The sequence below is a fragment of the Nematolebias whitei genome, chromosome 14, assembly GCF_014905685.2.
Source record: "Nematolebias whitei isolate Nwh7 chromosome 14, NemWhi1, whole genome shotgun sequence".
NCBI lineage: Eukaryota > Metazoa > Chordata > Actinopteri > Cyprinodontiformes > Rivulidae > Nematolebias > Nematolebias whitei.
Genome location: NC_056511.1, coordinates 39,658,376 through 39,671,123, shown reverse-complemented (window position 1 = coordinate 39,671,123; position 12,748 = coordinate 39,658,376). Strand labels below are relative to the sequence as shown.

The window sequence follows — 12,748 nt, the reverse complement described above, 5'->3', positions numbered from 1 at the left end:
TTGATAGTCTGGGCCATAACGTCTGGTCAGCTCAAGATAATTTACAGAAACATGATTCACTGCATTCAGCATTATCTTCTAATCACCCCAGCTCCAAGTTTAAGGTCATAAATCAAGGTCAAAGGTTTTCAATTTTGGTCAACATTGAAACAAGGGTCTATAATGGGCTGTGTGTGGTAGTCTTTTTTTAATTAAAACATTTTGTTTGATTTACAGGTAGTGTTCTGGTCAGTGGAGTGGTTAATGTTCAGCTGGGGAAAAACTTGCATTTCCTACATGTTTATTTTTAATTATCCTTCTTGGAAATTAAAAGGTCATTTGTTATATTGGAGTTTATATATGTACCACCAGTGATCTTCAGATTTCTGCTGATTTACCCAAAAGCGTTTTGGAAAAATAAGAATCATGAATATATGTTTCCCCTTCTTCCTCTGCCACCATCTCCCCCCTACCACCCCCACCCGGTGAAGTCCAGCTGAGCTTCCACTTCTAAAAGACGGTTTGTTTAACAACTAGGTTACTGCCACCAAAGTGTCCTTGCCTTGTGTCACTTTGAGAACTTACCTGTCCAACTTCCTACAGGCTAAAATAAGAAGGGAACAAACACATTTTCTGAAGTTTAAACACTCACGTCCCCTTTCCCCTCCCCCCCCAACAGATCCCTGGTGGAGGACGACGACGCTCACATGAAAGTCGCTCTGGGCTACAGTGAAATGGGCGTCTCTGCTCATCTTCAGGCATCAAAGACTGGAAACACTCGATTTTTCACAAGCAATACGCACAGCTCTGTGGTTCTTCAGGTGAGAGTTTGGACAAAGAACATTGTTTTTATTTATTTAATAACCTTTCTTTAACCAGGGAAATCCCATTGAGATCACAGATCTTTTTTTGCATGGAAAGCCTGGAAAGGCAGCCTAACATGCATGTTTTCAGACTGGGAGGAAATCGGAGAAAACGCACACAGAAAGAGCCCAGGTCCAAACCAGAGATTGACCCAGGACCTTCTTGCTGTGAGGCAATAGTCAAAGTCAGTTTCTTTATTGTCATTCGCACCACATGTGGTACATGTGGTGGAACGAGGTTGTGTACACAGGGTCCCAGTTACATCCAACAATAAAATGTAAAAGGAAAAACTGTAATAAGTTCTAAGATATGAACTAAGAAAAACATCAACTAAAATACGCTAAGCACTAATGGCATAAAAACGATACGCTGAACAGAACGAACATGAGTCTGTGTGAGCAGATGAGCACGCATGAACACAGCAACATGAAACAGATCAGCAGCAACATGAAACAGATCAGCAGCAACATAAACAGATCAGCAGCAACATAAACAGATCAGCAGCAACATGAAACAAATCGGCAGCAACATGATGTGATTTTTCTCGCGATGATTATTCTGGTTAGAGATTCATGAGTCTAACAGCCTCAGGGTAGAAGCTGTTCCTCAGTCTAGTGGTTCTACATTTAATGCTCCTCAACCTCCTTCCTGAGGGGAGTGGGGCAAAAAGTGTGTGTGCTGGGTCCTTCATGATGCAGGTGGCCCTCTTCCTGAATCTGGAGGTGTAAATGTCTGTGATGGTGGGGAGGCTGACTCCAACAGTCTTCTGTGCAGCCTTCACTACTCTCTGCAAAGCTTTTCTTTCTTTTCTTTCTGCATTTAATAGTGCTAACCACTAATCCATCATGCTGCACTATGAAGAACAAATTTTACTTATTTTTGCACCCTGGGCACAGGTTCATCAAAGAGTAAATCTTATTAAAAATTTACAGTACGTTAGTAAGCTTCATTATGACGCATGGAAAACTAAAACTGTCGTCTTCCTTACAATGCTAATTTATTCTATTTATTTGTCTGTTTGTTTTTTGTTCTATTTAATTCTATTTGTACAGAATACTTTATTAATCTTAAGGCTTCTTCTTGCATGTCAACACTGATGTAGAGAGAGGATCACTCCTGAATGTGGGAGTATGCGCTGGCATTCTGCTGTCTGCTGCAAAAGCATTTGTTGTCCTTGGTCACCAGCGTTCTGTGAAAATGAGAAGCCCTTGGCTGCTTTTTTTTGCTGTTCATTAATCTTGTGCTGTCACAGCGCAGTGGCAGAATGATAATGATTTTTCTAGCCTTTCTTATCTGACGTCCTGATTGTGGAATCTGTTAGTTATGTGGTTAATTTTAAGGCAAAGTCTTTATGATGGTACCGGTTGATTTTTACAGCATGAGCTTGTTTCCTTGTTTGCAGCCTATTTGTACAAACTGCCAAGTTTCTTGTTTCATCAGATATGACTGATAGAAAAATCAAGTTTGCATAAGTTAATGCAATACCAATAATTTCCCCAAGGATGTTAATTTTTTTTTCCATAATTTAAAGCTTAATGATTACATGGTCTGTACAGTCTGGGATTGATTTAAGTGTCCTTCACTGGTAGAAATATAAACTTAGTTTAGGTTCCTCGCATAATTTTCACTTTTCCTCTCTTTCTTGGATTAGGGATTCGACCAGTTGAGAATAGAAGGTTTGCTATGTGACGTGACGTTGGTTGCAGGGGATGGAGATGAAGTTTTTCCTGTGCACCGTGCAATGATGGCCTCCTCCTCAGACTACTTCAAAGCCATGTTCACAGGTGGGTTTACAAAGCCCCTCTCTGACTGGAGCATCTGCTCACCAGTGGGAAAGCCAAAGGACTAACAATAGTTAAACAGGTTCATGAACCATCGTCTTCACTTTGCCGTATTTTTTTTTTTACATCCTGAGAAACTCCAGTCAACATTCCCACCACCCGCCCATACAGATTAGCTTTAATGGTTTATTGCATTTCTTAGCATCACCTTTTTTTTAAATTTATTATTATTATTTTTTTATTGTTTAATATTTTTACCTGGTCATGTAATCATTTGCATATGTTTGCAAAGAGCAGGTGATAAATGACTATAGTTTTGTTCAACAGGGTTTCTGGTGGGGAGTCTTTGCCTCGGGTGGAGGAGTTTCAGTATCTCTTGTTCCTGAGTGATGGTAGAATGGAGCAGGAGATAAATCGACTGATCTGGGTTTCATCCTCTCTAATGAGGGTGTTGCTTCAGTCGGTCATGGTGGGGAAAAAGAGTTGAGTCGAAAGGCAAAGTTCTGGATTTACTGGTCTGTTTTTGTTCCAACCCTCGCCAGTGGTCATGATGTTTGGATCATGATCAAAAGAACAAGATCCTGGATCCAAGTGGCTGAAATGAACTTCCTTTGTAAAATGGCCGGGCTCAGCCTTAGAGGTAGGGTGAGGAGCTATGTCATCCAGGGGGAGCTTGGATTAGAGCTGCTGCTCCTTCACATCGAAAGTAGTCCGTTGAGGTGGTTCGTTAAGTGGGATGCCTCCTGGACGCCTCCCTTTGGAGCTTTTTGGGCATGTTCCATTGGGAAAAAGCCCTGGAGAAGAGCCAGAACTTGCTGGAGGGATTGTTCATTTTCTCTGGTCTGGAAACGCCCCGGGGTCCTCCTTGAGGAGGACCAGAGAGTCGCTGGGAGAAGAACGTCTGGGTTTCTCTACTGGACTGGTTGCTTCTGCCAATCGACTACGGATAAGAGGCAGGAAATGGAGATGGTTTCTCGTGGTTTCAAGTCATTTACATCATAATTTATTTTCTCTTGATAAATGCATCTGGTAAACACATTTGTAATTCCTTGAAGAAATCCATATCGCCCGCCACCTTTCATGCAACGGTGCACTGCACGAGTCCCCTTAAATGTTTAAGAATCCTATTCTCACCTGAAATTTTTTCCATCTTGTGTAAACAGGTCTTTGATTTAAAACAAGGTGTGAGTTGAACCTATTAATTTTTTTTTAATTTTCACTTTCATTTTCCTGATGCAGGTGGAATGAAAGAACAGGATCTAATGTGCATCAAGCTTCACGGAGTAAACCGAATAGGCCTGAAAAAAATCATAGACTTTATCTATACAGCAAAGTTGTCCCTCAACATGGAGAACCTGCAGGACACGCTGGAGGCAGCCAGTTTCTTACAAATCCTTCCTGTGTTGGACTTCTGCAAAGTCTTTCTTATTTCTGGGGTAAGTAGGCAGATGTATAAGCTCAATATGAACGGTGCATATGTAGCTTTTTTTTTAATTATTATCTTATTACCTGCTTCTTCCTCATTGAAAAGGCTTTTTTTTATCACTCTGAGGCCTTCTTTATGATTTGTTTTCAGGTTTCTCTTGACAACTGCGTAGAGGTGGGGCGTATCGCCAACACCTACAACCTAACGGAGGTGGACAAATACGTCAACAACTTCATCCTGAAGAACTTTCCTTCTTTGCTGGGAACAGGAGAGTTTGTCAAACTCCCGTTCGAGCGGTTGGCTTTTGTATTGTCCAGTAACAGCCTGAAACATTGCACTGAGTTGGACCTGTTCAAGGCTGCTTGCCGCTGGCTACGCTACGAAGATGGCCGTATGGACTATGCCTCAAAGCTGATGAAGAATATCCGCTTCCCTCTCATGAACCCGCAGGAGCTCATAAATCACGTACAAACTGTGGACTTTATGCGTACAGACAACACTTGTGTGAACCTTCTCCTGGAAGCTAGCAACTACCAAATGATGCCCTATATGCAGCCAGTCATGCAGTCAGAACGGACAGCCATTCGCTCTGATAGTTCCCACCTGGTCACTCTGGGTGGTGTGCTACGCCAGCAGCTAGTTGTGAGCAAGGAGCTGCGTCTATTTGACGAGAAGGCGCACGAGTGGAAGGCACTGGCACCCATGGATGCGCCTCGCTATCAGCACGGCATCGCAGTAATCGGCAACTTTCTTTACGTTGTGGGTGGCCAAAGCAACTACGACACCAAAGGCAAAACGGCCGTGGACACAGTGTTTCGATACGACCCTCGCTACAATAAATGGATCCAGGTGGCATGCCTTAATGAAAAACGAACCTTCTTTCACCTCAGTGCTCTCAAGGGACACCTCTATGCTGTTGGTGGAAGGAACGCTGCCGGGGAGCTAGGTGAGTTTATGTCCCTATTTTTTATACGTCCATCGAAATGCGGACATGTTATGGTGTAGCCTCTGACCGTACATTTGTAAACTTTCTCTTGTCCAGACCATAACTTCTGATCTGCTGAAGAAAATATAATGAAACTTGATACAAATATGAATCATCATAAGATGGTGTCATGTACAATTTTCATCTCCTCAGCTCCAAGGTCATGGCCAAAGTTAAAACGAGGTGTTTGCTTGTCTGGACAATAAGTGCTTTATGCTGTACTCTTGTTATTTTAAAGCAGAAGTCTTCAACATTTGATAAGATTTTCCTCTTTAAAATATAAAGAAGCAGAACAAGAGTGCAGTTTTAAAATGGTGTGCACTTATTGATTTCACACATCATGTTTGACGTTCATCCATAATCTGTGATTTATGTTTATAGGTCAGATTATTGCGCTCAGTCTGATGTATGAAATGTATCATGTTTTGATTAAATTTGAACTCATCAGTTTCAGCTGTTAATATCTCAAAAGGCAGAGGGTGTTTTTGGTTCTGAGATGCATCTGAAGCCGGGACAGGACCTGTTCTGACGGATGTACTGGAACTTTGCTGCATTCATCCCTCACTCATCTGAAGCTCCTCTGAATTAGAACATTTTATTACACTTCGATTCACAATTCATCTCTTTTTAGTAGAAACTTTGTATATATATATGTATAAAAGCTCCTTGTAGTCCTGTCTGGAACCTCTGGGCCCGTAACTGTAAACCACAGAGAGGTACCACCCAATACTTAAACTCAGCCATATATCTTGAGCAGACAGGGGGAGAGGAGCTGTCTTCTATTTTTGGGTTATAATTAGAACAAAGAACACAGCCTCACTTCACCGCCTGTCGACACAACTGCCTTTTTCAGCTTTACGTTCCACGGCCTCTGCGTGTGGTTCAGTCCTGAAGTATTTCTGGATGCGCTTCTCCTCCTCTCCGTCGTGTTTGTTTACCGTGGACCGGGTCATGCAGGCATGGTTTTATTGTTGCGTCTGAAATGCCTGGATTTAAAATGGGAAGCTTAACAATGTCGAGACGCGTTGGGAATTTGTTCCAACGAGTGCACGCTGCATCTCTGACTTCATAACTTCTGTCCCTCTTTGTTTGTTTAAAACGAGAGGAAAACAAATGCAAGGATGACTCGCTAATTAAAACGTGACTTTTTCTATTAATCAACAAAATATTTATTGGTGCAGGGATTTACATTTCATCAAATCTAAACCATATCTGTAATAAAAAAACACTTAAGTCTACTTGGTCTTTATTGTCTAAAGGTTAAATTTCAACTCTAATAGCTACAAATACATTTCTAATCAAATAAATACTAATCAATGTATGTGCAGTCCATTTCCATTGTATGCTTTCAAGATTGTGCTTACTGGAAATGAGTGTGTATTTTTTATTTTTTTGAGTTTTCTGTGAAATAGTTAATCCCTGACGTAGCCAAACATTTTTAGAGCGCTGCGTCTCATTGTCTTGGCACATGTTCAGTCAGTTCAAGTTAATTACTAGCTGCATGAAATAAAAGCAAAATGCTTTGTGCCTTGCCTCATATCCTGCTCGTGGCAGGTAAAAAATGAAGTCCTTTAAATCCTGTAATTAAAGGTTTTCAAACAACAATATGATAACTTGTTTACGCTCCGGCAGTTTCCAAGTAAAACATGCAATTGTGCGCCTCATATTTATTTATGGTGTTTGCAGTCTATTTGTATAAGATGAAGAGACACGGACGTTAAATTTCTGTTCACAACAGCTGCTTGTCTAACTTGCAAAGCTGATGCACACCGGCTGCTTGTTATTGAGTCATCATAAGCAGCCAAATCGCCTGCCTATGATCATCACTCATGAATCCCAGCGTCCCGGTTCTTGGCTCGCTCAGATTCTATTTTTTGCAAAGCCATCCTTTAGGCACATTAGGATAAAGGACCTAACAATCTCTCCATTTCCTGAGCAGTCGGAGCATCCATCGCTGGTGGGGTTGTGGGCATGTTTTCTGTATTTAAATCTGCGTTTTCAGATCCCACACCGAGACCCTCCAAGGCCTCATTTGCTGCCGTTTGTCCTCTTTGGTTGTGTCTTGACCCACTTTCTACTAATAGTCTTTATTTATTTATTTTTTATTCTTTTTAAGCTACTGTGGAGTGCTACAACCCAAGGACAAATGAATGGACGTATGTTGCCAAAATGAATGAACCACATTATGGCCACGCTGGGACGGTGTACGGTGGTTATATGTACATTTCAGGTAAGTGCCGGCAGGGATGATTGATGACGTCATGGGTGGCAAATGTGAACTGTTGGCATCATGTGGAAGTTGTATTTTTCTCAACAACTCCTAACATTTCTTGTTAAATAATTATATTTGTACTGTGGAGAAATTGCACAATAAATAAATTCTATTTATTTATTTTTATGTTTTAATACACCATTTGAAAAGCAAACATATTATAATATACTGTAGTTTCCAAAGGTCTAAACTTTCTTTGGTCCGGGCCATAACTTTTGATCTGCTCAAGATAATTTATTGAAACCTAAAACTCCTACGTATCATCACTAGACGGAATGTTACGTGTACTTTTCATCACCTCGGCTTCAAGGTCAAGGTCACAAATGGAGGTCAACGTATAACAGTGTCTTTGCTTGTTCAGGCCATTGCTATAGTTTGCTGTGTTGCTGTATAATAGTTCAACGGGCGTTTACTTTTAAAGCCCTTGTTTAATTGGTGAGAGATTTTAGTAAGTTTGGATTTCTGACATTCTGCTAATGCTGAGTGTTTTTATCTTCTAAATGTGCTACATCTTATAGACGACGGCTTTTGCCAAAATCCCACTTGCCAACTTTGGGAAATCGCTCCTCACACTCTTGATTAGTCGATCCTGAGCGTGCTTTGGAAGCTTGTGGTGTCCCGTGTTAGAGCTACACTCTAGACACATGGATTGAACCTTCAGGCAGCAGCATCTTGTTTTTTGGGGTTTTTTGCGGGGGTGGGGGGGGGGGGGGTGTTAGGCAGCAGATTAGCGTTTGTTTCTGCAACTAAAAATCTAATCCCGCGGCATGGAGATGAGCCCTAGTTTCTCAGAGTAACTAATCTGGAGCGATGCTACAAAAGAGGAAAAGGCTGGTTGTGGTGGTGGAGGGGAATTTGGAGGAGTAGAGGACTGAAGCCAGTGTAGGAGGTGTAACAACAGACACCGTTAATCCCTCCTAGCTGTGGGAACAGTCGTCCTTGTGCAACATCTGAGCAATAAACATTGATGTTCAGCAAAATAAAAAAATATCTGAACGCTGCCAGAAGAGTGAGAGAAGCTGAGATGGGTCATTGATTCTCACCCATAAGGAGTATTGCTGTTTTATGTACCTTTTTTATTATTATTATTATTATTTTGAAGCAAATAAAATATATTTTTAACAGAACAGCATTGGAAAAATATCAGATTTGTATAAATTAAAAATTTACAAAGTGAGAGAAGGTTCACGTTTCAGATTTAAGTTTCTTTATTGTCATTCATATCACATGTGGTACATGAGTTGGAATGAAATTGTGTAATCAAGGTCCCAGTTACAACCAAAAACTAGCAAAAATATAAAGTATAAAAAAAGAAACTGCATTTAAGAATCTAAGATGTATGCTAAACAATAATAATATAATATAATACAGTGTATTAAACAGCAGCCTTAATAGGAGTCTGTGAGAAGATGGTTATGAATACTGCAGCTTAAAGGCAAGAAATCAGCAGCATGGATAATCAGCAGCACAGATAAAGTGACATGTCACCCATTAAAGTGGCCGAAATGCTACTTCATGAGAAATGCCGTGCATAGTGCCAAAATAACTAAATGAACACAATCTTAAAAATGCACAATTAGGAAGTGATTTATTGTACAAAACAGTACGTCTAATCCTGAAGATGTATCTGCATGAATGCAAATGAACACCCACCAGCCAGAGCAAGTACTTTTTGTACCAAGACACTGTACTTTAGTCTTAAGACGCAGTACTTTTAGTCTTAAGATGCAGTACTTTAGTCTTAAGACGTTAAGATATACATGTATATTTTTATATAATTAATTTTTAATTATTAAATTTATTTTTTCCTCCTTTATTTATGAATTTTGACATGTAATTTGACATAACAGGTTTACCATATCTAAAAAAACTTGTCAGCATTCCCTCTGAGCCTAAACTTGATTTTTTTTCTAGTCTTAAAAAAACATGACCTCTTTCAGCCAGAGTGTCACCACTGGGGGGTGAGGAGCTTTCCAGGAGAGTAAAATTCTGCGTCGTGCCAATAATGAAGTAAAGGCAATAACATCCATCTGTTTTTGACCAAGATTAATGGAATCCTCAGGAACACCAAAAATCGCCACTAGTGGGCAGGGTTTTAGTGTAATATTCGAAACCTTAGAGAGTACATCAAAGTAAAAAGACCAGTATGATTGAATTAATGAGCAATTAACAGAGTTAGATCACAAGGGGAAGCGTTACATCTGTCACACGTATCAACACTGGGATATATTTTTGATAGTCTTGATTTTGATAGATGAAGTCTGTAAACTGAATAAGGGAAAGTCTTGCACATGATGATGAAGTATGAATCTGGTCAGTTACTTTGTCCCAATAATCTTCCCCAAATTTAAGACCCAATTCCTGCTCCCATTTAGAAGCAATGTTTTTTGTTGAGTAATTGCCCAAAGCAGTAATAAAGGTATGTATTTGTGATATAAGAGCCTTACTTTGGGGTTTCAACTCGAAAAGATCCTCCCACGAATGCTTGGGGGGCAGTTTTGGGAACTCTAGGAACATAGAATATGTACAGTGTCTTATTTGAAAGTAACGGAATAAATTATGTGAGAGTAAATCGTACTGAGAGGACAAATCCTCAAAGCTGAGAAACGTTTTATCTCTAAACAAATTATAAAAGCATTTGATACCTTTTCTTGCCCATATACAAAATGAAGAGTCTACAAAATAAGGGAGGAAACGATGATTATTACAGATTGGGGCCAAAGTAGAAGCGGAGATAGAACTGAAATGATGTCTGAATTAATACCATATTTTTAAAGAGCCAATTGGAACCGGATTATCTGTATATTTTGATAGAGAAATAGGAAGAGATGATAATGCCGAAAGTGAGGTAGAAAGACATGCTTGAGACTCAAGATTGCACCAAGTAGCATGAGGATCTTTCAACCAATAAATGTACTTCTGAATATTGGCTGCCCAATAATAGAACATTAAGTTCGGCAAAGAAAGACCACCACTGAGCCTACTCTGTTGTAGTAAGGTCATGCTAACCCTAGGTGTCTTTATTTGCCCATATAAATGAAGAAATCATTTGATTTCTAGATTTGAAAAATTATTTGGGTAAAAACAATGGGATACATTGAAAAAGGTAAAGAAATTTAGGGAGAATATTCATTTTAACAATATTATTCCTACCAAGAAGTGATACAGGGAGGTTTGCCCATTTTTGAAAAGCCAATCTTACATGAGTAAGCAAAGGATTAAAGTTAGCAGCTCGCAAGACTTTAAATGAGCCAGTAATATGCACTCCCAAATATTTAAAGCCAGAACGGGCTAGATGGAATGGAAAGTCAGACCGTCTAAGCCCCTGCGCTGCTAGGTTTATGGGAAAACATTCACTTTTTTGAATATTAATTTTATACCCAGAATAAGAGCCAAAACTTTGAAGTATTTCTATGATAGACGAGAGGTGAGTTATTGGATCTGAAACGTATAATAATAAATCGTCTGCATATAAAGCAACCCTATGCTCTGTACCACCACGAGTTACCCCCTGAAACGGGAGAGGTTCTAAGGGTTACAGAGAGAGGCTCTACTGCTAACGCAAAGAGCAAAGGTGAGAGTGGACAACCTTGTTGTGTACTGCGTGATAAAGTAAAATAGTCAGAGTTCAATGCATTGGTATTCACAGATGACTGTGGTGAGGTATATAAAAGTTGAATCCAAGAAATAAAATTACTACTGAAACCAAATTTTTTAGGACAGCAAAAAGGTACTCCCATTCCACTCTGTCAAATGCTTTTTCAGCATCAAGAGAAATTACAACCTCAGGGTGACCGTTATAATTTTTGGAATATATTGTATTAAAAAGAGTACGGATATTAAAAAAAGAATGTCTTCCTTTGATGAAACCTGTCTGTTCACCTGATATGATCGATGGGAGGACTTTTTCCAAACGAGAGGCTAGCAGTTTAGACAAGATTTTAAAGTCTACATTAAGCAGACTAATAGGCCGGTAGGAGCTGCAACAATTATTACATTTCTTATTAAATGTATTTATTTTTTTATTATTAATGTTTTAATATTCATTTTTTAAATTTTTGCTCAAGGTGTAAACTTTCCTCCCAACATTCCCCTGAAGGCCTTTGTGTGACGACCTAAACATTTATTTTTGTACAGTCCATTTGTTACTGCTATTTTTCAGTAGATCTCTGACATTTGAGTTTGCTGGCTCAAAAATTTGGTTCTTCAAGAAATGGTGTCAATTAGGAGTGGTGTTAAATTAACCCACTCTGACTTCCTGGGAAGACTGCAGCACTAAAAACCATGTGGTAATCTAACACGCTGCCGACCATAAAGTGCTGAGATTACTGTAGTTTAGATGAAGTAAATAATTTAAAATGAAGTGAAATTAAGAGTAAAAACGGTCAACTCTGAGCATTCAATCTGATTTATTTCTTTATGATTAATTTAGCTTATTACTGCACTCTTCTGTACTTGGTGTTCGTTGCTCATGGTTTGATATTTTGGTTGCTTTCAGCTAAAAATAGTTCTGCTTCAGATATCCAGGTTAGTAGTCTGCTAATTTTTGCTTTCCAACGGCCGTCTTTGCACCTGCACATTCTAAAAATAGGTGCAAGTTAAAAATAGTGGGTTGCTGTATGAAGCTGGTCATGCAGTTTAATGATTTCAGCTGTTGGAGTCATGCAGCTGGTATGAAATATTAGCTTGAATAACACCGGATACGAGTAGCACCCATTCAGAGTTTTGTTGCTGGGAGGCCTTACCATCTCAGGGGTTACAGTCTTGCAGTGCAAGGTGACCTGAGCTGAAGTGTGGTTCTGAGTCTGTCCGTCACAGCACATCGGGTCATTTTGTCTCCGCGCTGCCGGGCTGTCTGACAGTGTTCTGTCAGCTGGATGAACCTGACAAAAACACTCAGCACACAGCCCATCACAGCTGAAGTGACCTGGCAGGGTTCAGACACGAGGATGAAATACTCAAGTAATGTGTCTTAAGACTGAAGGACTTCATCTTAAGACTGAAGGACTGCATCTTAAGACTGAAGGACTGCATCTTAAGACTGAAGGACTGCATCTTAAGACTGAAGGACTGCATCTTAAGACTGAAGGACTGCATCTTAAGACTGAAGGACTGCATCTTAAGACCGAAGTAATGTCTTAAGACCAAAGAACTGTGTCTTAAGACCAAAGAACTGTGTCTTAAGACCAAAGAACTGTCTTAAGTAGGGGTTGAACGAGTATATAATTTTTAAACTCAACATTAACATAATAAAACCAGAGTAGAACTTGAGTATTTGATGACGTCATAGATCTCAAAGATACAAAAATAAATAAATAAATAAAACTGCAAAAAAAGGGTAATTATTTACAAAAGAAAAGACCAACAAAACATTGGGAGAGTATATTATGCTCCTACCATTTATCATACTGCAAATAAGTCACAGGAAAAACTAAACTATT

The 12,748-nt window shown here is 39.6% G+C and overlaps 1 protein-coding gene across 1 annotated transcript in view; it reads left to right on the top strand.

Moving 5' to 3' along the window:
* The first annotated feature begins 658 nt into the window (after positions 1–658).
* klhl13 (kelch-like family member 13) overlaps positions 659–12,748 on the top strand; it is a 16,409-nt gene continuing 4,319 nt past the window's right edge. The window contains exons 1-5 of the mRNA XM_037687565.1: positions 659–800; positions 2,495–2,627; positions 3,864–4,060; positions 4,201–4,996; positions 7,152–7,265. Coding sequence (XP_037543493.1) covers positions 687–800; positions 2,495–2,627; positions 3,864–4,060; positions 4,201–4,996; positions 7,152–7,265 — 1,354 coding nt within the window. The 5' untranslated portion in view covers positions 659–686. The remainder of the gene's footprint in view (positions 801–2,494; positions 2,628–3,863; positions 4,061–4,200; positions 4,997–7,151; positions 7,266–12,748) is intronic.